The sequence below is a fragment of the Hippoglossus hippoglossus genome, chromosome 22, assembly GCF_009819705.1.
Source record: "Hippoglossus hippoglossus isolate fHipHip1 chromosome 22, fHipHip1.pri, whole genome shotgun sequence".
Classification (NCBI taxonomy): Eukaryota; Metazoa; Chordata; class Actinopteri; order Pleuronectiformes; family Pleuronectidae; genus Hippoglossus; species Hippoglossus hippoglossus.
This window is the reverse complement of record NC_047172.1, coordinates 16,596,784-16,623,896: the sequence shown is the minus strand read 5'-3', so window position 1 is coordinate 16,623,896 and position 27,113 is coordinate 16,596,784. Positions and strand designations below refer to the sequence as shown.

The 27,113-nt window shown below is 43.7% G+C and overlaps 2 protein-coding genes across 5 annotated transcripts; one reads left to right on the top strand and one right to left on the bottom strand.

Moving 5' to 3' along the window:
* Nucleotides 1-453: 453 nt before the first annotated feature.
* On the bottom strand, nucleotides 454-27,113 carry tfb1m (transcription factor B1, mitochondrial). 3 transcript variants are annotated; one of them, XM_034575936.1, is made up of 8 exons: nucleotides 26,989-27,113; nucleotides 25,848-25,992; nucleotides 25,144-25,295; nucleotides 24,834-24,942; nucleotides 24,592-24,743; nucleotides 23,923-24,042; nucleotides 2,331-2,458; nucleotides 454-1,307 (listed from the first exon to the last, which is right to left on the bottom strand). In XM_034575936.1, the coding sequence occupies exons 2-8, from the start codon at nucleotides 25,978-25,980 to the stop codon at nucleotides 1,028-1,030; spliced, it is 1,074 nt and encodes a 357-aa protein (XP_034431827.1). In that variant the 5' UTR covers nucleotides 25,981-25,992; nucleotides 26,989-27,113; the 3' UTR covers nucleotides 454-1,027. The 3 variants fall into 3 exon arrangements, with proteins under 3 accessions (XP_034431827.1, XP_034431826.1, XP_034431829.1); XM_034575935.1 differs by having other exon boundaries at nucleotides 26,998-27,052; XM_034575938.1 differs by having other exon boundaries at nucleotides 26,951-27,006.
* Nucleotides 10,419-16,251, top strand: LOC117755827 (claudin-20). Of its 2 annotated transcripts, none has more exons than XM_034575939.1 (2): nucleotides 10,419-10,689; nucleotides 11,361-16,251. In XM_034575939.1, exon 2 carries the CDS (start codon nucleotides 11,564-11,566, stop codon nucleotides 12,290-12,292), a length of 729 nt encoding a protein of 242 aa, XP_034431830.1. In that variant the 5' UTR covers nucleotides 10,419-10,689; nucleotides 11,361-11,563; the 3' UTR covers nucleotides 12,293-16,251. The 2 variants fall into 2 exon arrangements, with proteins under 2 accessions (XP_034431830.1, XP_034431831.1); XM_034575940.1 differs by having other exon boundaries at nucleotides 11,254-16,251.

Here is a 27,113-nt window from a genome sequence, read left to right as displayed (position 1 = left end):
CCTATCCTGCCATGCAGATCAGATGAAACCCTGACTGTGGTTGGAGATTATCATCCACCAATCATCCAAACTGAGTGAATTCTCCATCTGGCACGTGAACCCGAGCACGCCATCTGTCACGCTGGCAGGAAACAGCCTCGCCACGTTCTGCTGGTGATGATCTGTTCTAGTTTTCAAATATCACACATGAAATAACACGTTTAATGATATGAAAGCCTGAATAATAACACCAGGTGTTATTATCCGATTTTTTTCAAGATAAATGTCACATTCTGCAGCTGAAACATAACAAATGTTAATGTAAAGGCATCAGTACCTCAGGCACAGGATTGATTATTTGTCTCGTCTGTGAGTTAAATGGCCACAAGTTTTGAATCCTGAGTGTTTAGCTGAGTGTTTACATCGTAGACAAACACACATAATCTCAAACATTAACAAATAAAACAACATGGCCAGACTTTAAAATAAAAATGATTTTAATAGCAGTCCTCTTCTTTTAATACATCAATTCCCAGCACTTCCCTCCTCCCTTTAAGCCCCTTGTCCCCAGTGACTGGCAATCCAGTACATAGCAACAATGGGGGAAAGAATGGCCTGGATATGGTTTTGCCATGTTGTTCCTCTCTAAATCACCCTGAAAACATTTTGACGTTCCTTTCAGCTCCCGGGGGACAAAGTGTTATGTGAGTTGGAACTAAAGTAAGAACTGGGACATCGGGATATTCGCTGTTAAAGAGCTATTGTGGGTAACTCGCATGCTTTCTTTACTCTGCCAGAAACACACAACTCTGCTTGGACTCGTCCCGTCCCAGAACAAGGCTCCCTCCAGGATCTTAAAGTGCCTTGTGGCCCATGTCTCTGTCCCAGGATTTCATGTATACCGATAGGTGACTATCGCTCCCTAGGCGCAGGGAAAAAACATTTTAAAAATGCATGCTGATGCCAGGTGGAAATGTCGAGGCTAAGAGCAGTCTGTTGTCTCCCTGTGCTAACAGAAGCTATTAGCGGGCTTCTCTTTTTTCTGTTTTCAGCAGGGTTGCAGAGGGCTTGGCGGTGCGCTGGATGGTCTATCCATCAATGTGTCCATCGGTGCGTTTTTTTGCCTGGTGAGGTGCTTCATCCTGAGCTCCTCTCTGTGCTCGTATCCGTTGAGAGAGGGTTCACGGCTGCAGAGATGAGCGTAGGCATCTGCTAAAGCCTTGATGTGAGGTATGGTGAGTTCTGTGGGGCGCAGAATGGGGTCCACGTCTGCCTTCTGCATCATCTCCTGTGTCAGCTCAATGCGACACGCCTCCGGGAACAACTTTCTGCAGGGAGGGAAAAGAACAAGAGACAAAATGATTGTACAGATGCCTACACTCAGGTCACTTTGATATCTTAATGATCATGCAAGTTTAATGGCAGTATAAAGTTCAAACAGAAATAAATTATCCCACAGAAATTATTTCAAATCTGTGAAGTTAATTGAAATCACACAAAGGGCTGGAGCTGCTCATGAATTGTTAATCTGTTCTACTACTATGCAACATCAAGGGACGTAAGGCATCGAGACAAAACTCACACAGACACAAACTTCCCCGACATAAAAGAGGGCAGCTATAATCTAAATTTCTAATTTTCATTTTTCTTGCCGACTCTCAAACCTAAAAAGCTCTCCGGTACTGAGAAGCAGCCATGTCACATTTCCCTGCCTGAGACCATCCTCTGTATTCTTCCTGTACAGGTGAGGGAGCAGCAGCCAGTTCCACACACTTCGCTGTACAGATGCTTTTTAGGCGCTTCACCGCCGGTGCCTCCTCTCCAATTTGGTGCTGCTGCCGCCAACCCACTGCATTACATAAAATATGCTCCCTCGTCTTCCTATGCACCTCAATGACTCATAATTGCTGCTCTCTTTCACACAGCCATGGTTCTTTTGTCATCCAGGGCCCACGTGCACTTTCCCAACAGGCAAGGGGGCGATGGGCAGCACATGTGTGTGGGCGTGTGGGTTTGTTTCAGCAGAGATCTGCGGGTGCAACGATGTTCAGAGTGTGGTTACGGCAAGTACTCAAAGAGATGTTTGTTGGAGTGGAGTGGAGTGGGGTGTGTGTGTGTGTGTGAATAGAAAGGAGAATCAAAAACCTTTCTAATTAATGATTAGATGAAGATGCTGCAGTCAGAAAACAGTGAATGAAAAATGTAGAGGAGTGAATGATAGATGAGGATGAGACAGGAATACAAAAGTAGAAAGACTGAAGGAGAGAGAGAGAGAGAGGGAGGGAGAGAGAGCGAGAGAGAGGAAGGATAGATGTGTTACAGGCTTCATCAAGTTGTATAATCATGCTTACTCTACTCCTTTATGGCAGTGCTTCCTGCGGAACTGGAATATGTTCCTGACCACTCTCTCCACCAGCTTGAAGGGCTGCTGGATCTTGGGCTGAACCAGAGGGGTGAAGTGCACGACTCCCACGTCTATCTACACACACAGAAACACACACACACACACACACACAGCGAGAGGAAACCAAACAGCAAGGGTTAAAACCAGATTGCTATGAGCGTACGCATGGGAATGTAGAAAAATACAGTGTCAAGGAGGAGGAGGCGGTTGTGAGGAGGAAGGAGAATACAAAGTGTGGTGAAAAATGCTGGAGAGAAAGGTTGCCTGACAAATGGTGGGAGAGATACAAAGAAGAGAGAGAGAGAGAGAGGGATCAACAGACTGGGACAAAAGAAAAAGGAGAGGCTGAAAAATAAGATGACGCAGCATGGCTGGCTGGTGAGCTGGTTCCAGTTGCCACAGTAACACCTGTGCGATGGACCATAGAAACTGAGCCTCAGTCTTCCTCTTCCCGTCACTGCATCACCACAGAGTTACTTAATACCTACGAGCCTGACTCACTGTAGCACTCGTCTCTTCATCCCACTGTCTTGCGTCTATCAGACTCTACATTTCCACTGGAGCATGCACAGAGTGTACGTTCGTGAGGGGAACGGCCGCCACAGAGCTCCTGCTCTAAGAGACTCAGTGAGCACAGGTAGTGATCAACTGATGGAGAAACTGTTCCCATCAACACACTGGTGTGTAAAGCTCAGCTAGTATATTTTGTGTGTAGAGAGAGTGTAAGGAATGAAGCTTTTTGAAGGTCACCTTAGCAGAAAGTCTTCTTTTATTTTTATTCACTTTAAAATCATTATAAATTATATAAAGACATAATATTTGAGTCAGTTCAAGTTTGCATTTGTACTGCCATAAGCTGGAGATCTTAACTTATAATATTTCAACTATATTATGCCATTATCTAATTACGTATCTGATAAATCGATTATTCTTTATTTAGCTGTTTATGATTTTCACCATTCATTTATTCCTTTTATTGAACTATTTATAGACTTATTTCCAGTGTTTCATTACAGATTACAGAGTGCATGCCCTTAAATGTAAATTGTGAGGTATTTCATGAGCTAACTAAAATTGAGGAACATATTTTATATACCTTGGACGTGTTCAACATAGTCTTAAAAGATAAAGCTCACTGAACTCATGAGTCACTCTGGTGAGGTTTCATCTGGCAGACTCAATCTTTTATTTTCCACAGCATATTTTGGTATTTCTCAAATGGTTGATTAAAACTTCCCACATTCCAATAGATATATACACAATAGAAATAATTGGTGGAAAACATAGTACACATCATGCATATTGTATATTGGCTTGTATTTGTCTAATCTATTGATTTTATCTGATTACCACCTATATAAATTGGAAATGTAACTTAGCCGTTGCTACTCATAGTTTGAATTCTAAATGTATTCTGTTACTTCCCAACACAACTATTTAATATTCTAATTAACCATTTATCTGATACATTTAACTATTTCAGCCATTTATTTGTTATTTCACTAAATATTAAAAGGATTTACATTTCGTTAAAATGTAAATTTTGTGCATTGTAATTTTGTATTTCTTTACTTTTGGCTGAATGATTAGACATGTTGATATTTCTTTCAATCAAAAAGAATAAGTTCTGTTTTCCCCCCACAAAGAATATAGTTATTCTAGGTGTGCATGTTGCCCCGGGTTGGGGATCACTGAACTCTCGGGGTGGAGGGTGGTGGGAACCTTGGCTCCACTTCCTCACTAGCTGCCGCCTCCCGATCCTCCGTGTGTCAGCACGGTCAGCAGTAAGCTGACATGACACTGTTGGAAGTAATCGTGCCAGACTCAGCAGAGCCCAGCTCTCGCGCTCTCAGATCCCCACCTCTTAAACTTAAAGCACATATAGATCCACATGTTCTGTCCTCTATTGCTTCTTGTAAGGGATCATCCACTTCTGAACACCACAGCAGGATCAAAAGGAAGCAAAATACATTGACTCCATTAAAATCCATTTCTGAATCTCTAGATCTGTGTGTCCGTTGAAACCCCCCCCCCCCCCACAAAACGAGCAATCATCTTCAGAGGGTGTTTCACATGATGCTGTTTACGCCTGCAAGTGATAGCTTAAGGAGCTGCAGCACATTCAGAGTGAGGGAGCACTGAGGGGGGGGGGGGGGTGTACTCAGACTAACTGAGCAGACTTACAATGGGGAGAAAAATCAGCAGTGTTAGTCATAAAAATAATAAATTTTATTGCCCATAAGTGCTTTTGGCTCTGAGTGCCTTTCAACATACTCATATAGAGAGGGAAATCTCAATGGAAAGGTATTGGTGTTTCAAAAAAAATAAATAAAAGATTAACAAGCTGAGAAGAAAGAAGAGAACAGCTGTGATATGCAGGTATGTACAGTGAATGGAGAGGAGGCAAAGGTTGTGCATGAATGGAGACAACACACAACATTTAAGGACAAGGCAAACATGCTAAAACAGACAAAATAAACAGAGGTAAAAAAAAAAACACAGAGCCCTCCTGTTGAGCGACAAGCCCTGCAGAGTGCTCTGTGCATCCTTGAAGCTCGTATTTCTGGACCAAGTGACTCACTCTCATTCACAGCTGCCTCTCGCTTTTTTTCTGGGCTAGGGGGGGCTAGCGATAATAATTAGGGGAGGGAAAAAAGAAAGTTGTCCGAGGGTGTGCAAAGGATTTCTAATGAGCTGTTTAGATTCCCTCCTCCTTGGTGAAACACTACAGGCGGCGCTCAGGGGCACTTGTAAACCGTCGCACTATCTCTTATCACATCTATAGATCCCTGTGTAGTCCAGGGATGCGTGGCTGCTGCTGAGTTTCCTGCCGCAGTGGCGTTTAATGGGACGGCAGTGGAGTGGTGGAGAGCGTCGACAGCCCTGAAGGCTATATGTGCAAATAATAAATAGGAGAAAGCGTGTAACTCCTGTGAGTGTGCATGTGGTATACAGCTGTGAAGATGATCCGATGCTTCATTTTAATATAGATTTTTGTCTCGTTAAACACAGTCTAATATTGGGTGATGTCTTCGTGGTTTATTTGTATAAGCTGCATCATTTGATTTGGAACCGAGTTTCGTGTTATGACAATTCGATTGCTCCCCCTGTCACGCCGACATGCAAAGCATTTTGGTCGGGATTTTCTATCTGGATTTGCTTCTCTCTGCGCTTTGGTGATGCAAGATCAGACCACCATCTGTTAGGAAGGAGCAATAAAAAAGGAATGCCTTTAATTTCACTCTCTGCTGGAATAATTAGGCCATTTATATTCCGCACTTCATGATTTAGGAGGAGCACGGGGGAAAAGTCGATATTGGGACTATACGGGCAACAGCATTTCAGCCATCAGCTTGTCCAAGTCACTTTGCTGTTATGATTTATGGATGGCCTTGCTACACGGCTTCACTAGGCAGCACCACTGTAATATATCCCGCTCGCTGCCATTAATCCTCCCCCTGATAACCTCAACATGCAAGGAAACTCCATCTTAAATCACACGGTGTCACCTGGGCCCTCCACCGAGCTGCTAGGAAACATGCCTTCACTCATCCACCCCTCCCCCCACAAAACCCCTAAAATACTCTGAACTGGGGTAGCAGACTGACTTATTGACCCTATTTGACAAGCTTAATATCTCCCCCCCCCCCCCCCCTCAGTGCAGACTCCTTTTCTCTCACCCCCTACCCTCCCCTTCTCTTTAAAGGGTGGCAGTAGGATCATAAAGCAGACAGAGGCTAGAAATGCTCAGATGGTAATCAGTTCTTGTTGGCTTGAGCAAGCAATCGTGTTTAGCAAGTGAATCATTACCACTAATTTGGCCACAAAATTAGACTGTTACGTAAGGACCTATACACAAGCTCAGGATAATTCCTCTTTCTCCGACTCTCGCAATCCAGCTAATTTCATCAGAGCTTTGTAAAATGAGGACCTCCAACATTCACATGGACTGAGAACCTGCTTCTCCTCCCATGTATGTAAAAGTAAAATAATTTGCCAAACCGACAGTGACTACGTTTACATGGACGCCAATAGTCCGAGCCTGTTTAAGCCAATAGTCTGAATAAGACACTGCCATGTTAACAGCATTTTCTAAATACCTTAAACTGAGCAATAATCGAATTAAACATGTGGAGTAATCTTAGTTGCATTATCTAGACATGTATAGGTCTTGATCGCATTATAACGTCCTACTATAGTTTCCACAGCATTTTGCGACATGGACACATGGCAGTTAAAAACTACATGACGACGTATTCTCCGGTGGAAAAATATGAAGGAGCTGTACCGTAAGCATAATTAGAAAGAAAACTACTAAGTTGTATACGGTAGCATTGTACATTCAGAAATTTCAGGTTGGGGTTTTACAACTGGCGGTTATAATCAGGCTATGCTCTATAACATGTAAACAGGAATATGAATGTTAAATTCTATTAGGAAGTCAAGTAATAGTCAAAATATTGTCTTCTTGTGAATAAGGTCAATAGTCAGAATACTACTGTAAACGTAGTCACTGACAACCTTGCCAGTCTTCTGTAAAAATGTATTATTCTGCTGAATAGCCTAGTGGAGCTTGAAAAGGGCAAAATGTGACAGATCAATCTAAAAGTCACGTAACCACTTTTGTCCGCAACTCAAGACCTTTGCTGACCCAGTTGAGCACAATACTCACACGTCCATCTTGGGCATTACCATATTTCTTGTGTTTGACCTTCCCAAAGCTCAATGGGGAACTCTATTACCCCAGCTTTGCCCTGTGGTTCTCCCAGCTCCCCATTCCCCATTCCCACCTCCAATGTCTCCTTCTTGGCGAGTTCTTGCCCAATGGCATGTGAGCAGTAATTTGTCATGTCCCTTTAAGCGTAACCAAGATGGGATGGCAGGGGCCCTGGGGCACCAGCCACTGCGCTACCTGAACCACCGACACTTGCGCTTACATAATGGGTGGTTCTGAGAAAGAGCAAGAGGGGGGGATGGAAGAAAGCTATATACGGCCTGGGAATGCAAGACAGCTCACAACCAAGGGGGGAAGAGTTGCATTAATTATGACAATACCTCCATTACATCAGAGGAGCGAGACAGCCACTCAGAATGGAGAAGGCAACAGTCAATGCCGCTGAACACACCAGGCTGATGTCACTTGAGGGGTTTGGGGAGGAAAGGCTTTGGCATACTTCCCATGAAATCGCCCCCCAGCATGCACACAGGACACTCAAGCCTGTCGCCCTGGTCTTTGACAAGAGCAGCTCCTGGGAGAGACGCTTTCGTCATAGGAGGCCTGAATTATGCCCCAAAAATGCGAAGTTTACTGGACCAGTGGAAAAGACAACAAGGGCAACATGGGAAACATTTTTTTGATGGGATATTTAAAAACTCATAAATGCCAATTCACAATGTTCACTAGGGAGTTGATCTTATAAGGGAGTAAGCTGAGACTATTTCATCAAGCTAATGCCGGTAATTTCACGACATGTCACAAGTGTTTTGCCTGAGACAGGTTCACACCCATTATGCGTGGTGAAACTGAACCCGGGCCCTGCTCCACAACAAGATTGCATTGACAGCCACATCACAGCGATGACACGACACCTTGCATCACCGCTGTGAACAAACCGCCTTTGCGAGATGATGGGCGCAAAAAACAATTATGCAAAGGGAGGACATAAAAGAGAAAAATGCAAATGGTACGATAAAAAAAGCCTCTAATGTGGGCAAAAAGAAAAGCGTGGCTGGTCCGGCTGTGCCTCAAGAGCTGTGCTGCAGAAAGGGTGCTCTGCTGCGAGGTGATAAAATAAAAGGGGACCTCGCTTATAATAGTCCGCAATATCTTCACACATCACAGCGTCACACGTCTGCACTCACCGGGTGTATGTTAACTGCATTTTGCTTTTCTCTCCTTCCGTCTTTTCTATCCCCCTCTTCCTTTCATCCCTTCCCTCTATAGTCTATTTATTTATTTATCTTGCTCCCCACAGAACAACACCAGCATCAGCACTTAGGATCTCATCGGTTACAAGGAGATAGGTCACACACGCCATACTGTAGTGTGTCTACAAAAAAACAGGAAAAAACATTCTCCTGTTCCTGCTGCAGAGGTGTCCCAGGAGGAGGTCTGGGGATGTAGTATTGAAGGTCGACAATAACATCCCACTGGAAGGTGTGCACCATTTCTGCATGCTGTCCAGATCTCATTTTAAGAAAGGGGTCTCTGAGGGGTTGTTTATGGGAATAAATGGAGCGACCACTGGGCCATAGTAAACAAACAGATCAATAGCTGAACAAATCAATTGCTACCAACCTATCAACATGTAATGTCTACACATCAACCTGGTCAATGCCTGGTCGTTAGATTGCGGGTGGGTGGGTAGGCAAAATGATTTCCCCCAGCTGGCTGTTTTTGCCGATTTGCCCATGCAGCAAAAATAATAGCAACACACATCTGCTTTTCCAAGGTTATCAGGTCTATTAGTTCCGTCAGATTTGTTCCCCCCTCTCTCCCCGTTTTGTCCTCTTTGTCATTCATGAATCAGGGCCATGCTAGCCACTCCCTCCCTTGTTTTGTATGTCCTCTACAGAGAGAAGAGGGAAGACGGGGTAAGACAGGGTAGCAGCTGGGAGTTTTAGCCTCCTGCTGACTGACGCCTGATGAAGATGACGCTCCAGGGAGGGTCAATTTTTGGCATGGTGGGGTACTCACGCTCTCCTCGACCAACACATAAAGAAACAAAGCTTTGTAGAACACAATCTGGTCGTAACGATAGCAGCTTTCCTTCTTCTTGTCTTAATGAGATTACTCTTCCCAGTTGTGTAGTGGGGCTATGTTTGGAAATCTTATCCAACTTTGCATCTTGGCAATTTCTTATCTTCATACAGCGTCAGTACTGTGTTATGATTACCGAGCAACTGGATGCAAGGATGGGGTGGGGTTCCTATGTGGGTTAGTTATTTTACATTACAGTGCAAAGGAGTTTTTTCTATCCAAACTCCGAGGAGGCAAAGTGTCAGTATTATTCGTGCAAACACCATTCTACATAATTTATAATAATAATCTTTATTTATAGAGCACTATTCAAAACACATGTTACAAAGTACTTTACAAAGGCAGCAAGTTAAAAACAGACGAAGAAAGCAAGTAAAATTAATTAGTGTATAAATACAGAAAAATTGTGTAATTTCTGTCAATTTTAGCTTTATTTGATGTAAAGAAATTACAAAAGGATCTTTGTCTTTGTTTATTCTTTATAAAAAAATATAGAATATATTTTCATTTTATTACTTTCCTTTACAAAACTCAATTCTCCAGGTTTATAAAAATGTTTACTAGAAGTCTACTAATCCCTGCTTACAATGCACTGTTTAAATATTATATTTTGGTCTTTCCCCTAGAAAAATCATCACACAGCTGCAAACTGACAAGAAACGACATCATTTTAATACAACACAATTTACCTTGAACATAATTACAAGCTGGCTGAAGAGGTAAGGTAGCCTATATGGGCTGGGCAATATAAAAATATCAATAATTGCATGGTGTTACATTGAGTAAGCACAGTGAGGAACACTTGATTGATCGACCTCAGATGTTGTGCTGTTTGTCATTCTCTTTATATTTTGAATAAAAACAGCTAGGATTTTATTGGTCTAGACAAATTCCAGTTGAAATTTGTACAAATCATCTATTTACTTTAAATGTTTGTGACAAGGTAAACTGGCTCTTACAGCTAAAAAAAAAAAAAGGTGATTCTTGAAATGAACTGTTCTTTTAGCTATATGCGCTATAACTGTTGTTTCTGAAGTTGTAGTGATGACACACACACAGACACACAGACAGACACACAGACACACACACAGACACAGACACACACACACACACACACACACACACACACACACACACACACACACACACACACACACACACACACACACACACACACACACACACACACACACACACACACACACACACACACACACACACACACACACACACACGAGGGGGAGGGAGAGAGAAAGAGAGCGGCTCTCGCGCTCTGCTTCATTTCTCTCTGGCTCGTGCTGAGTGTGTGTGGTCTGTCTATGTGTGTGTGAGTGTGTGTTGGTGAAGATGGGGTGTCCTCCTCTCAAACACTGTTGCTAAGGAAATGGACTTGAATGGATCCGTGGCTCGGGCTCAATCCTCCCGCTCGCCCCCCTCGTCAGCCCGCTGCTGCTGCTGCTGCTGCGTGTCGGTGTGTGACTGTGTGTGTTTACAGGAATCACTGCGAACAGCGTGACGCGTCAGAGCCAGCTCTGCACCAGCCAGGGTAAGAGATCATTCCAACATCGCTTTCTTTCTCCCCTCTCCCTCTCTCCCATCGCATCATAAAGCAACAGCAAACACTCAGACGAAGCTTCCAGGTTATTCATTCTAAGCTGTAACCATCTATTTAGCCAAGATTAGACCGATCACAATGTAGAAAGTCAGACAAAATGATAATAAAAAAAGAGCTGTACATCCACAAGTTTAATTCTAGCGGCTCACTAAATCGCAACCAGTGATCAACCAGAGGATAAGCAGCTATGATTGTTAAAAAGCATTCTCAGTTTGTTGGATAAACAGCAGTGGAATCAAAGTGCTACAACATACAGTACGTGAGAGAACTGAGGGCGCTGCAGCTTTAAGTCCACATGAGCATTGCAAATACCACAAACTCATTTCTCCCTCTCCAATAACACCTCTATGGGGCACCGGTAAGGAGTAAGGAGAAGGCAGTAAGCACATAGAAAATGCACACATGCACAGCCACCCCCGGTGTTTTTGCTTACCTGTAGTCAGCCATTGAGCCAGATCTGATCTCCCCTGCCTCATGCTCCCCCTTTGTTTCCAGTCAGAAAAAAGTCTGCGCTTGTATGAGGGTGAATGAGGGGGAGAGAGAGGAGGGAGTGCAAGGAGACCCGCTCACTTCAGTTTCTCATTTCCATCACTCTCCTCCAGTCCAGTGGAGCTGCGGCTGAAGAACTGAGGAGCTGGGGGATTTGACTGGCAGCTGGTACACACCACCACCAAGGGAGGGAGAGAGAGGCGGCTGGGGCAGTGGGGTCGACGAGCCTGGCTGGCGCTGGGTGAATGCTGCCAAGCGAGGACAACGGCTGAGGAGGCGGCATCAGCAGCAGCAGCATCCACTTTTTAAAAGGAGTATGGCATCCACGGGCATGCAGATATTTGGATTTGTCCTGGCTCTGTTGGGCATCATGGGTGCCATGGTGGCCACCGTGCTGCCCAACTGGAAGGTCAGCGCAGACGTGGGCTCCAACATCATCACAGCGATCTCCCAGATGCAGGGACTGTGGATGGACTGCACATGGTACAGCACAGGCATGTTCAGTTGCACACTCAAGTATTCCGTGCTTTCACTACCTGCGTACTTGCAGACGGCCCGCACCACCATGGTGCTGTGCTGCGTAATGGCTGCCATGGGCCTCTGCCTCGCATCCCTGGGACTAAAATGCACACGTTGGGGAGGTGGACGACGCTCCAAGCGACACGCTGCAATCGCAAGCGGTGGCTGCTTTGTTGCCGCAGGGTTTCTGTGTCTGGTTCCTGCTTCCTGGTTTACCAACGAGGTCATCACCAACTTTCTGGACTCCAGTGTGCCAGAGAGCAATAAGTTTGAGCCTGGGGGCGCTGTGTATGTTGCCTTTGTTTCAGCAGGATTCCTCTTTGTTGGGGGGTCCATCTTCTGTATGTCCTGTTCAGGGAAGCGGCATGGCCCCCAGGACCTGGTCCTGCTGCCTCCCCCTGACAAACTGCTGCTCCAGCAGCAGCAGCAACAGCTGCTTCAGCAGCAGCAGGAGCTCCAGCACCAGTACTGCTCTCTCTCCCCATTAGACAATAAGACGGGCTACAGCCTGCAGGACTATGTGTAATAAAGCAGCGCTGTGTATGCCACGGCAAAAGGGAGATGAGCCTGAGGGGAAACCATCACGGCTTACGTTGCACACTAGGCTCTACTTTACATGGAGGTGGAGAAAAGACGAGGGAGGAGGGCAACAACTTTGAATTCATTTTCCCCCCTTCTCCTTTATCTGGCTCTTCTCCTTTTCTTTCTGTTTTGCAAGCACAAGCAGTGGAGGTATTCCCTAAGCAGCGGCTTGGAACAAACAGCATGAATGTGTAAGGAGCCAGGATAAGGTGCTGCAGAATCGGAGGACGCCGCTAACCAAATGCAGACATCCTTCATCACAGAGAGAGTTCCCTGGGGAATGGATTAAGCAAATAAGGAAGGCTCCAGAGTAGATTTTTTTTCCTCGCCAAAGGTTTGAATTAAAAGAGAGAGAAAAAAAGCAATCATTTAGCTGCTATTTACAATCGTTTGGTACTCCCATTTGACGAACATAGGCAATATAATGCCTGAGAGCAGGAGGTGGAAGCCCTCTCATTTGCAAGCCATTGTAGTTTTTTCGTATACTTACCCACTAGAATGCTACACGGAAATGACTGAAATAAATGGTCATACTTATGTTAGCTACTGATGTTGATATGTTGCCTCTAAAGCATGCTGTGTGGAGCCTGTCTGTGTATTAATACAGAGGAATGCCTGGTTAGAAGACTGAGACATAGCCACACAATGCCTGTGCCTGAAAAGCTGTAGAAACATTACCCTGCTGTAACTGTTCATAGGAGGACTGTCAGGAGGAATAGATGTGGGCTGCCGGGCTGGGACTGAGACCCACAACGCAGACAAACAGATGCCTGCCTCTCTTTTTCTCTGCAGGTGGAAATATGAGAGAGATGGAGAGAAGAAAGATTGATAGAAAGATTCAATCCTCCAGCAGAGGGGACCATCTGATATGCTGTTTTCATATTTCCGTCCGCACCGAAAAGAAAAAAAAATAAATAAATAAACATCCTGCCTTTAAGTGACAGCCACCCATCTCAATCCATTCCTGCACCCCCTCCGTCATGCACGCCCACCCCGCGCACACTTACACATGCTCTTGTGCGTCTCCGTTTACACAGTAAACACTCAAGACACGCCGGCTTTTTGCATGTGCTCTTCACTCTTGTCATCCTCCTCCACACTGCCATGGAAACAGAATTCTGCCTTCAAATATCTTTATTGTCTGAGGGTATGTGCTTGTCAGTCAGTGATTCGAAGTTGTTGTTTTTTTGTGAAGGGGGGGGTGGTCTCTCTTTGTCTAGCCATGGCTCCATAAGCTTTAATCAGAGCCTCTGCTTATGCTACATTTACTAATCCCCCTCTACAAGTCAGGGACAAGAGGCAGCATCCCTGACACATGGGTTTGAAAAATGCTTTACTTTGCTGCCCACTGCTGCGGTGTCCATACCATAGTCTCACACACAGGGGTGAGCAGATGTTTAATGGTGCAGTGGCAGAGAGGCAAAAAATAAAATGAAGCAGAGAGGGGAGACGCTTCTTGAGTCATGGTCGACTGGGTGGCTGTGTGGCAGGCAGCTAAAAAAGGTTTGAGTCATTCTCCATATGTGACTTGTTTTCCAAGTGCGTCAGCAGTGCGCAGACGCCACCAGCCTGCACCTGCAAGAAGGTCTTCGTGACTTAAACTGTGGCCACTTGGCTGTGCCGCCGTTCCCTCCATTTCCTACCTGTCAGTCTCATTATTTCATATTCAACCCACACCCTGTCCCTGCTTATGTCAAATGCCACATGGATGTGATCGCTGACAACAGAACGCTGATGCATGCTGAAAAGCGTGGCTGCCCAACGCACACATACACACCAAGCACGCATAAACAAAACTCGCACCTACTCATATGTCATCAGCACTGTCACGCTTGTAAACGCTCGTGCTCCAGAGTGTGTCTGCTTTTTTTTTTTTTTTTTTCGGAGGGAAGGATATTGGAGGAATATTGTCTTTTTGTGTGTAGTCAAGTGATGTATAGAGGTGCACGTTCCCTCCTTCTCTCTCATAAACATGCTGCTTCCTGGGGGAGAGCAGATGGCTAAGCCCAGCTCGCCACCTGCAGGCTGCTTCCTGCACGCCACGGGCATCTCTGTGGGTAACACTGCCAGCTCTGGCAGCCCTATAAGGTTCAGGGTTCCACCCCACCCTGAGTTACACATCTTTGCCCGGCACAGACTTTAGAACTGGCCTCCTGACAATAACTCACTGCCCAGGCACCATTACCAATGCAATAAACAAAGTAAAGAATGTGCCATGTCATCAGCTAATACTGACACGATATGTGTTTGCAGAATGTGCCAAATCGTCTCATGATGACACGTTTTAATACTATCTGGAGTTATTTCTGTTTATTTTTTTATTGCGTTGTTTGTACATGAATAATACATTAGCAAATGTTTTATGGATTTGTGATTTGTTCTGCCAGACTAAGTCTCAAGTCGACTAGATGCTTGTGTATAGTCCAGCGCAGCTTTTGAGGGTTATTTTAAATCCTCTTTATTCATCTTTTTCCCAGAGCAGAGCGAAGACCACTCTCAATGAGTTTCATCTGGGTGACACGAGTGTGGTATTTTATAAATGAACACATGAAGAAAGTATTTTGTTTTAGGAAATCTGTGACATCTGTACACAAGTATCTAAGCGTTTCGATGTGTTTTTGTTTTTATGGAGACTACCCTCTAGATTATTTCAATATAAGATACAATACCATGTTCATACCATATCTTCTTTATAAGAAGACCTTTACTTGTGTTCCTTTCTTTGACAGCAGTTTGTTTCAAAAGGCTGAGCTCCCTGGACCAGTACAAATTCATAACACAACTGGCACTCTGGAGAAAAAAAAAAAGGAACCATCTCTGTCTGCTAGGATTCAGCAGGGAAACAGGAGCTAGAGGTTTCTCTTTTTTTTTTGTGGCTGTGCAGCTTGATCATCAGCACGCAATATCATTAGCTTATAAATGGCCAGAGTGCAAAAGTGACTAGGTCCTAAAAAGTCTGAAGAGTAACATCTCTCCTGCGTCTACTTGTACCAAGACACTGATTTATCATTTTGATAACTGCAGCTTATTTTTGTGGATGCTTTAGCACTTCTTACTTTGCCAGAGCATATTTGTGATGATGAACAGTTCACAAGTTCTGATACAGTTGTCTCAATGTGCTTGTGCAAGTAGTTCTATTTTTTACCAGTAAAACTATTTTGTGAAAGCAACGTGTCTGGTGTCTGATGTATGTTGTGTGTTTATGTGTGTGTGGCTGAAGAGGATGGAGATGGCTTTCATCTCCCAGCCAAGACACTGTTGGATGGTACAGGCTGTGCTGAGTGGAGGCTGCAGACAGGCTGCTGGTACGCGTGCAGCACCCAGCAAGAGAGCAGCATCGGTCCAACTAAAATATGTATCTATAAAACATTACTATGTGCAAATGGGTTTTGAAAGAGAGAGAGAGGGATTCTTTTAATACCACAGCCAACCTGTCCCTGTCATCCCTGACTGAGAGGACAGCATTAGACAATAAATGAATTAAATTATAATGGCACCCAAGGGAGCTTCATGGAACGCAAACTATCCCAGTCGCCCAGTTCATCTCGTGAAGCCACGAGTTAAATGACTACATGTAAAGTAGCTGATATTAATATGCAATTAAATTGGCAGAGAAGGGAACAGCTGAAGGATCCACTTTGCCTAGTATAAATGACAAATTAAAATATAAATACAAAAAGAAAGGGTCTCTCCGAGAGTGAACATTCTCACAGAGCCAAATAACGACAACTGTAATTAATAATGATATTAGGGAGAAGCATAGATGAAATTAAAAGCCTGGACGTAAAGACAGGAATTATCTAGAAGAAATGTTTGGGTCAATATTGAAATTGAGCGGAAACAATAAGTCAGTCAACAGAAAACTTATCTGCAACACTTTTGACAACCGATTCATTGCTTCATTGGGTTTATTAAACAAAAAAGGCAAATATTCTCAGATTTCAGCTTCTCAAATACGAACATTTCTCTGTTTACTACTAGACGGATTAACATGAAACCTGGTGGAAGGATGCAGTATAGGTCAGAGAAGAAACCATTTAATTTTGGTATGATTCTGGATTTATTTTCTCTCTTTCTTTAATGTTGTGGGAAAGGGCCTTTTACAACAGTTTTGCAGATTTTCTATGAGAATAATTCATGGATCTTAATGAAAGAAAATCATGTTTAGAGCTATTAATATTTATGAGTGTGTGAAATGGGGTGCAGAGTCAAATAAAAATCTCTATATATCATGTACTGAATATAAATGTGGTTTCATAAGGGGACAGTTGGGCCGTGGCGGAGGTGCGCACTCTACTGAGTTCTATTCTATTTTATCATCACATACAATGAAATGAGGCACATTTGTAACTGGGGAACATTTGGTATTTTTGCTTTAAAAGAAAAATAAATTGTCAGATTAGTTGATTGTTTCTTTTTTGATCACATATCATAAATGTTGGTGTTGCTCAAACAACTATTCCAGCTTGTAAATTAACATAGCATCACATTTATAACATTTATTTGCAAAGGAGGAAAACTTGGATGAAGGAAAAAATCTGAAAATGTTGAAAGCTTTAATGCTTCAACCAGAGCTAGTTTCAAATCAGAATACTCCACAGAAGGTGCTTCAAATTTTATATCTGTCACATATAACCTGATATACGGTTCAGATGGAGCGCTTGTTAAATAGTTACTTTCCAAGAGAAGATTTGTGGGCTCTCATTACAGCTGATTGGACCCTCACTGACACCGGCAGAGTGAGAATGTGCTTTCTTGAAACAAACATGGATTATTCAAGGCTCTCTCTCTCTCTCCCTCTTTCTCCCACTCCTCTCAGTTACGCAACAAGAGTGCAGATCAAATAACTACTCCTCTCGTGGGGAAACACTAATAAGATCTGCTCCTCTGTGTATTTAACCTATATTTTCCATCAAAGGCTTTCACCCCGAGTCGCTGCTACGACAGATCTGGAATGTGAGCTTAGATGAGAGGAGGTGAGCGCCTGTCAATTTGAGGCAGGGGTTAAGCATGTGTAAGAGTTTTTCCTTTGAACCACACTGCCACAACAGATTTACAGATTATTTACCCTTTTTTTTTTTAGATTAGCAAGCTTCTTGACCAGCAGATAGCCTTTCGGAATGTCAAGGAAAAAGAAATGGGAGACAAAAAAGAGAAAGACTGCTCACAAAAGCGTAGATGCCCTCCACCACTCATGCTCACATGCCGACACAGAGAGGGAGACATTCTGCATCCTTGTATGTATGTAAAGGAACTCTCAACCTAAAACGCTTGGCGATCAGCTCATTGCTCAAAATGCAAGCACCCAAATCACACCAGTATGTCACCATACTTAACGGGCGTCTCTTTGTTTTGGACGGCTGTTACTCTGAAGAAGGTTCATGCTGAAGATATAATGTGGCCGTCAACGCTGACGGAGAATGACCTTCCTTTGTTGGAGCCCCCTCCTCTGGACCCAGCGCACATGTGAGGCTGTAGAAATAACAGCAACGACCTTGGCTGTGCAGTAAACTGCTGAGAAAGGCAGTAAAAGCTATGGAGATGACAAAAGGGGAGAGCTTGTAGGAAAACAATACACTCTGACAGTTCAAAGAAGGCGCTTTAATATTTCAGCTTGGCGCACGGGGCAGGAGCGCGTGGCTGCGAGGATTCTGTAGGCTGAAGGTGAGTGAGGCTAAACTGTTGGAATGTGCGGACGCAACGGTGGAGATTATTGTCTTAGATTAGAGACGAGGAAAATGTATTCATGAGAGCAGAGAAACGCAACAAGAAAAAAGCTGAGGCACAGGCATTTTCACACAGAAGCAATCAATTAGATTTTTTCCTCTTCAGTCCTCTGTACAAAACCTTCATCAGCACACCCACAAAAATCAAACATTCTAGGGCTGGGCATTATGGCCAAGATTAAAATCCTCTTATTAGTCGATAATTATCATGATAAATGTCACATTATTATTTCTTTTATCGTTTAAAGACAGATTTTTGCTCCCGAGTGAAGGTTTGGGTTTTAAACTCTTCTTTAGAGCACAGTGGCCGAGAAGTGTCACACAAGCACATTAACGGAAAACACAAATACAAAAGCCACAACTCTGCTGCAAAAGCCACACACCGGAAACACAATCACAAGGCAAGTGATCGACAACAGATGATGACAATGAAAATGGCTTATTAAAATTTGATGTTTGTCTATTTGAGGTGTTACGGTAGACATGCTTGGAGCAGCCAAAAAGGATGAATGCACCTGTACTGCAACACCTCAAATAGAGAAGCATCAAATGTTAAGCGGCGGCCGGCTTGCCTGGGTTTTCACAAACGACAACCACAGCTGCATTAAGTTACTCTGCTCGTTTCATTCAACATCTGTTGTCGCTCACTTTTGTTGTGTTTCCATTTTGTGGGTTTTGTAGTTGTGTTGTCACTTTTGCATTTGTGCTTTTCAATAATGTGTGAGGCATCTCGGCCACAGTAGCAGAAAATGACAAACACTTAAAGAACAGCAAAGTATTTTAAAAGTCTAAAGTAGATAAATTATGGGCATTTTGTTATATTGCTATTAATGAAAATCATAGTGATAATTATATCGTTTCAATACCCAGCCGGACTGCAGCCTCTAGCTCTAAAGATTCTGAAATGAAGTCATGAAATCGCTCTATGTGACGAGTTTTCTCTTTCACTTCTCATCAGTGTGTCATTGCACCACTTGCAATTTAGTTCATTAGATTGGTTTATTTGAAGCAGACCGCGTTTCTTTGGGACATTGGTTTTAGCATCGCTCCTCAAAAACATCTGCGTATTCTCCTGACATGCTCACTGAGTCAACAGAGCTAAATCTGCTAAACTCCGAGCACTGACTCGGAGTGCGCCCGGCACACTTTCTTGTTAGGAGGAGAAACGGATCTCTGGAGATGTTCGTACGCCAACTCTGCCAACCTTGGCGTTTTGTTTCGGGAAAAAAGGAGGAGGAGAGTATTTTTAGCTTTTTTCTTTACCTTGGGTCTAGAATACATGGAGATTGAGCCTTCAGGCGCTTACCGCACTGGCTCGAGTCATTGAAATAACTTTCCCTCAATACTCTTGATACCGTGTTTGACCCCGTTTACGAGATAGGCCTAGTTGAATTGTGCGACGGCAGGTGAAAGAAAAAGAAAGCAGTAGGGCAGAGCAGATTCTCGCTCTTCACAGTTCAGGCGAAAGCTGGGCCACTTCGGGTCACAGTGAAGATATCCATCACTGCCAGAGCAGCACGCTGGACTGAGGCAGGTCACATTCAACACTGAAACACCCTGTGACTTCAATGAATGGACTTATTATGATGCTTGAAAACACCAGCTGACCCCATATAAAAAGAAGAAGTAAGATAGAAAGAAAAATCATCAGCTAAAATGTGTTTATATATCTGCTAAATCTTTACAGCACAAGCCAAACACTCCCTGACAACTGCCGGCCGTAATGGATGCTCAATGCAGCATTAACAAATTTAATTTAGGCTCCACTCATCTGGCCTGTGCTCTTGGTGGATGATTGTGTAACAAGGCGAACATCTGTAGGGCTCTCCTCCTGCGAGGCTCAGTTAGTTGGTGGATGATGGCTGATGACTGGCCCAGACAACCATATGCTGGAGGTACGCCTCACTCTCCTCTCGGATCCATCTCTGTCATGAATCTGCTGCTCTGCACTGGTGTGGAGGAGGCTTTGCTGTGTATACGTCCCATTTATCTACTCCTTCTCTTCTCTTTTTTCATTCAATACATCACATCCAGGCCAAAATACTTCTTAATTTCATTTTCGTTCTCTTACATTCAGTCTCTATCTTATCTTGCCCTTTTTCTTTTACTTCGCTGTGGTTTTAGTCAGTTCCCAGTGTGTCCTCTCCATCCATCTTTTACTTTTATTGCCATCCCCCACCTGGTTATCGCTCCATTTTTCCTCCTTCGCATTTTCTTTCTCCAACTCATTTTCTGGAATCGGTTCTTTCAGCCATATCATTTGTCTCCCACTACCCTTTTTTCTCATTATCTGCAACAATGAACACCAAAATTGTACAATATGGAGCATCCCTACAGAAGAAACAACAGGTCGCTCATGATGGAGCATCCATTGTCTGATTTACAGCCCTCAATGTGATGGAGAGAAGTTAATTTACGTAAATCACATTCTGCCTAGATACAGAGAGGCGCAGGGGAAGACACACTCTACTCTTTGCAAATTAGCTACTTTCTATGTTAAGAGCCAGTGACGATGTATCTGGATTGGATGATGCTGATGTTCGTGCTGAAGATGCAGACGCCTTGATGGCAGCGTGCACTCTAAAACTCCTTGACCCCTGCTCAGGCTAGAATATAAATTGGAAATTTGTATAATGACTAAAGCAGACGAAGAGCTTGTTTATACATTCAGTTTACTTCCTCACAGAGAGCTTTCGGATATATGTACAGCTGTGAATGACAGAAGGGACTAAAAGATCTCTATCAATTTGTCCATTTATGTGAGAACTAGAATGTCTCTCAGAGGAACGCAGAAACGATTTGTCATAAAACCCAATCCTAAGCAGTGGAAAGTCAAGATCTGTGCATTATTCCCTGCTGGAGCAATGTAAGGGACTTTGTCAGCCCCAGGTTGGTAGATTTTGCATAATCCTGCTAACAAATAAACTAACAAATAAAAAAACAGACCCGGGTGAAAACATAACCTCCTTGGCGTGGGTAATTAACAGGAGATAAGTGACTAATAAGAAAAGGGAGGCAGGTGTGATCTGCAGCAGCACAGATTGAGGGCAATCTGAGCCCTGGGGGGGACGCCATCGAAGTAGCCAATTGCCACTCACTGAAACCTTCAAGGACAATCTCAGTCACTCAATGTGACACGCACGAGACCGGGGGCGAGAGGAACAAGGCAGACGGATTAAACATCAAGGATAAGAGCCTATCTGCCCACCTTATACGTCAATATGGGCCCCAGCAGCTGCTAATGTAAAATGGATTCAACATTTCCCTTCTCATTATCCTATTAGCCTGCATCGCTCCGGTCCTATAGGTTCGAGTCAACCAGCCAATCAGCCGCTAGTTTTCCCCTTCCCCCCCGCCTTTAAATAATGCTATTTTCACATTTTAGAAAGGTTCAGTAATTCCATAGCTTTGTCCGTGGCTCTCTGTGATCTATGTTTGTCTGATTACAAAAGTATTAAATGAACTCAGATGGTTTTTCACACTCCACTAATTGCCGTATGCGTAGTGTAGCACCTGCTGCTGCATATTTTACCCTTCGCAGTGTTGGAGAGGTGCCATTGGCGATGTAGAGGGACGACACGTGAAACGACTGACCGATCAGAGAGGTTATTTTCTGACAGAGATGTTCAGAATTTCCACAGACAATTGTGACAAAAATCACACAAAAGGAAACAGAGCCTTAATTGACATGGCAAATACATGACGAGAGCAGACGGAAAGAAAAACCAACTGTGCTTCAAACTGAACAAATCCCTCTTCATTAAGACAATCACTGATGCCAAAGAGGGAACGAGATAATACGAATAATCAGACCACTGAGCGGATTTATTGGCTATAGGTATAAGGGGTGGTTACATATACGCTCCCTGAGAAGACGTTGGAGGAAAAGAGATGCAGAGAGGAATATAGAGGGAAAGACCTTTGTTATTGGCAGTTACTCCAACAGTAAAATTAGCTTCTGCCAGCAAAAGGCGCCATTCATCCATTGTGATTTGTATAAGAAGCTCTATAAGCAGCATACAGTATAAACACTCAAGACAGAAAACATTAAAACGTGCCATGTCCTTTATGTATTCTGACAATATATAGGTCTGTTTGATCATTAACCCATTGCTTAAGCTATAAGTCTAAATTCATGTGTGTCACAACCTCAATCCCCCCTCCAACCAGCACTTTGATGTCATCCCATAAATCAGGCAGGACGTTTTTATTGTTTATGCAATTGTGCATAATTACTCTGGTGTGCACCAATAAACAATACAGAGCCATAGGGCTTTTCAGGAATTATACTATGGCACATACGAGTAAAAAGGTTCCTGGACAATGTAGTAAGAGTGTGATAGTCTCAGCACACGATGTGCTCTCTGCTCTTTATAGGACGCCAGTAGCAGGAGGCCTGCTCATCAAAGAGCCATCATCTCTCCTAATGATATCAATTCGACCAAGTGCCCATTAAAACATTTAGAGGGGATAGATGGCCTGTGTGGGGACGTGGGAGGCGCTTATTCATCGCGTGTGCAGTGCAAGTCCGCTCTGTTCATGTTTATACTTCCAACATGCATGCGTGTCAGTGCACGATCACGGCACAAACAAAGCCTGCTGAAATCCATTAAGCTGCAGTTTGACATGCATACAAAAACAAGATTCAAGAGTAAAATAAAAACGAAAGGAATGGCAGCTAAGTGTGATTAAATAAACATTGCAAGCCATCTCTTCTAAGAGAATGAACCATCAGCTCTGGTCCTATTCACTCTGCTGGATTTCAGTCCACACAGGAGATTAAATATTTACCAACTGTGGGTCACCTAAAGAGCCACCACTTCTTCAAGGGACTGGGAGTCCGTCTCTGACATCCACCTAACACCTATCCTCTAATTCGGCAAAAGAAAAACATGGTCTCAGTTGTACAAAGATGTGAGTGAGCCTTTCAAAAGTCTGGCGTGTCTATCCTATCAAAGGAAATCTCTGCGGAGCTGTCTATTAGCAAACACTGATGTTTGAGATTTTGCAGCAGTACTTTTATATTTTTTTAATGTGGCCCCTTTGTCCGACTACAAATGCCAACCCCCGAAAAATAAAAAACATTGCATTCTCATGTTAGATAAGAGTGCACGCCTTTCTTTCACCGCCGATACAAGCACAGGGGGCTGAACCACACACAGAGAGATATTGGTCCTAAAAAAAGAACCAGGCCCTCATTACAAGGCGCAGTGTGATCGTGACACATCTGAAATATCCACCAGGCATCATTACAACCTAGAAAGGGTCCAAAGACAGAACAGACACAACACTGATTCAACACAGTCTTAATGAAGCCTTGAAGCAAGAAGAGCGAGGGAGTGATGAGTGATTGTGACGTGACGATGGACTCTGACAGAACCAGGGGACCAGATGAGGAGCAGAGATGAGGAGATGCGAGAGGGTCCCGCTGTTATCACGGGGCTGAGAGCTGTGAAATAGTAATGTGTCCATTTGGCACTTCTCCAATGCGAGTACTGACAGCCGGATTCAACATTAAAACTTTTAAAGCATTCATAACTTTCTTAACATTCTTCACTATTTGTATGTGTAGGCAAAAAAGAAGAGAAGGGAAGACAGAGAAATTTCTGGAATAGACAGTAATGGAACAGCTCATGCCAGTACACTGCAAAGGTCAGCACAAAACTAAATTCAAACAGACCATCACATGTCGGCCAGAAGCACAATCTGATTTTCAGGTTTATGAAAGTGGTCCGAAGTGGAAAAACTATTTATTTTTCCAAATACAACCTAACAAATTAGAATCCTTGAATTAAAACTGCTTAAATACACTTAAAACACTGCTTGGTTGCTTTATTTTGATTCCTACCTCTGGTTTTGGGACGAAGGCCCGTCCGGGGATGGTAAAGCAGTTGCGGACAGTGCAGAGATACTGAGCCATGACGGACAGACGGCTCCTCTGTTTGCTACCCGTGCTCGCCGTCAACCTCTGGATGGAGAGAACAACTACTATCAATTGTTGCTACATATATTCAGTAAGAGCAGGCAATTTGTTAAAGTCACATGATCTTGCTTTAAGAAAAAACAGGGCCCAAGGTACGTAAAGACAAAACAAACAGAATTAACTGAATATTTAAGTTGAATAAATCCACCATGGAGGATTGCCTGTTCATTTGTAAGTTTGTTCGTAAGCAAGATTACACAAAAACTGAATGGATTTCTATAAAACTTGGTGGAAGGATGCTGTATGGGTCAGGAAAAAAAGTCATAAAATGTTGGTGTCTTTAACATTGTGTTTTTTGACATTTTCACAGTTCTACCAAGGAATAATTTACAGATCTTGGTGAAAAAGATCAGGCATTTTAAGGGAACTGACACCTATGAGTGTGTGCAGCTAAGACAAAAAACAAGTCTTCATAATTAAATCCTGCTCTAAATGTTTTTGACTGACCTAAATAGCAACACAATGCCCTGTGTAGACTTCATACTTAGTATTAAATGGGTATCTCAGCTTCATTGGAATCTAGTTTTCACGCACCTCCGCCACCTCTTTCTGGAACGTGAGTGTGAGTCGTGTGCGTCCGTGCATGAAGGGCCCTGTCCTGTTGGCTATGTCCTCCAGCCACTTGATGATGAGGGGGGTGGAGACGCTGAATGGGAGATTCCCTATGATGTGAAGGTTTGGTGGATCTGTGGAGCCACATTTTCACACTTGTTAGTCACGTGACTTTTTTTCCTTCACACCCCCCAGCAACAGCTTACACAATTTCCAATTCTCACCTCCTTCCCATGGCTTGGAGATGTTTGATGGGAATCCTCGGTCCATCCTGTAGGTGAGTATGTCCCCATGGACGATCCTGAGCCTCCCTGGCGCTGCCTCTGACAACAGCTGTGGAGACGAACGTGATATGACTGAATGAAAAGGTACTACGTGGTCATCAGTCACTCTGCGGGATGCTAATGATGCCACAGCTGAGAATAGATTAACTGGGTTTATGCGATTGACAGATGAAGTGGTGTTAGAGGCTTTTCAGGGGAATGACCTTATGACCTTGTGCGTAAGCGAGTATCGTTGTAGCTGCTCGTTTACCTTAAGCCCAGGGATGAAGCGTGTATCTTTCTCCACCACAAGCAAGTCTGTTGCACCAGCGTTGAGGATGGAGCGGGTCAGGCCCCCAGGACCGGGACCCACCTCACACACATGGGCATCCCTCAGACAGCCTGCCTGACGCACTATTTTGTCTGAAAAGATGGAGACACATGATCATGCTCGGTGATAAGAAGACATTTACCATCTTTGCGTTCAATCTGTTAATTATATACTCACCTAATTTAACTCATGCATCATATAAACTAGATCATACAAGTGGTTTCATCAGAGTCTCAGGTATCTAAATTGTGATTAATGGCACGTGAGGTTGCAATACCTCTCTGCCTGTGTGTGATGAAGATGGGACGTAATAATCTAACAGTCACCTTGTCCAAGGACAAGAGAGCAGATCAGACCTGCACTGCATCACTGGAAATTATATTAAGGTCTGAGCTACGCAGGGGGCTGCAAATAATTGTCTCAGTCCATTCACTTAAGAATGAGATCAACTCAACCTCCCTGTGTAGAAAAGCCTGTTGATTTTTGATGCCTTAAAACAAGGCTGCCTGGAGCTGTGCAATCAAGTGCGCTGACAAAAAAAACTGTGTGGTGGAGAGAAAGGGGCAAAGAACACAAGCTCCCAGCGATTGGTGCATTGCAGACCGAGCGAAGGAAAAAGAGTGTGAGGCGAGAAGAATACTAACCTGTGAGCCTCAAGTCCAGGAGAAAGTTCTGGGAGAGCTGCTTCTCAGCTCGCAGGTTGTAGAGCTTTATCAGCTCACCCACAGTTGGCAAGGGAGGCAGACGGAAAGATGCCAGTTTCCTGGAGGCAGACATCGTTCAGGTGAACTGATAAGAAAAGATACAGACACCCACGTTGAGAGGAAGAAACTGTGACTGATCAGCTTCGTTCAGAGGTTGAGAGAAAACAATATAATAAATGTGAGGCATTGATGGTGATAACAACCTGTCAGTAATAGCATTTTAAAGCTGTTATGTATAGCACACAGCCTTTTAAGTCAAGAGCGACCTTTTGAAATGCATACACAGAAAGTCAATGTATTTACAGTTGAGTAATTTGGTCCTTTTGCAACAGTGATTCTGCATAATGATAGAGTCAGCTTTGTTTTAACCTTTAATCTCACAAATACATTCATGTGTTCCCACAAACATGACACAGGATGTTGCCTGGTTTCAATCGATAGGTGCCTGTCAATTCTGGCAAACTGTTACCAATTCCAATTACTTCTTCATCAGGTCATGAGATTGATTTCCATTGTGAGAGCTTATGATGAGTTACTGCTGAGGGCGGCTACAACGAGTCTTATAATAGGATCTCTGGCATCATCTAGTGGACAAGTAGCAGAAAACTAAATAACCAGGATTAAGACATAACATACAGGAGGCCTAGTTTTACAGCACATGGTGAAAACAAGAAAAATCAATATGTGATGTTTACATTTTAGCTGCTGCTATTGTTCCGTCAGTAGCAAATAACTTAGCACAACACCTGTTTGTTTATATTAGGAATGAGTCACATTATCGGTAAAGACAACAACAATAAGGGATCAGCGTCACACTGACGCGACAAGCAATCCTTCAACCCTTCCATGTCCAGCTGAACACTTCCCTTCAAACTCTTGTTGGTGTTTTACACCACACAGTTGTTAGCATTTACAGCTGAGGTTAGCTTAAAGTGCAAACACCCTCAGCACAGCGCGTTATAAACGGCTCAGAAATGAACCGGGAGACTTCGCATTGTTTGTGAAAACCGACCAAAGACAGAGGACGAACTAATAAACACAACAAGGACACAAAGCAGAACAACACACATCAGTTACACACGTTTCTCACCGGCACCGCTCTCCTCACTCCTACATTTCCTGTTGCGTCACTCAGTTGACGTCCGGGTGTCCAATGAGGCTGCGAGAGGTCTACATGGACCAATCAAATTGGAGTAGGCGCGGCCG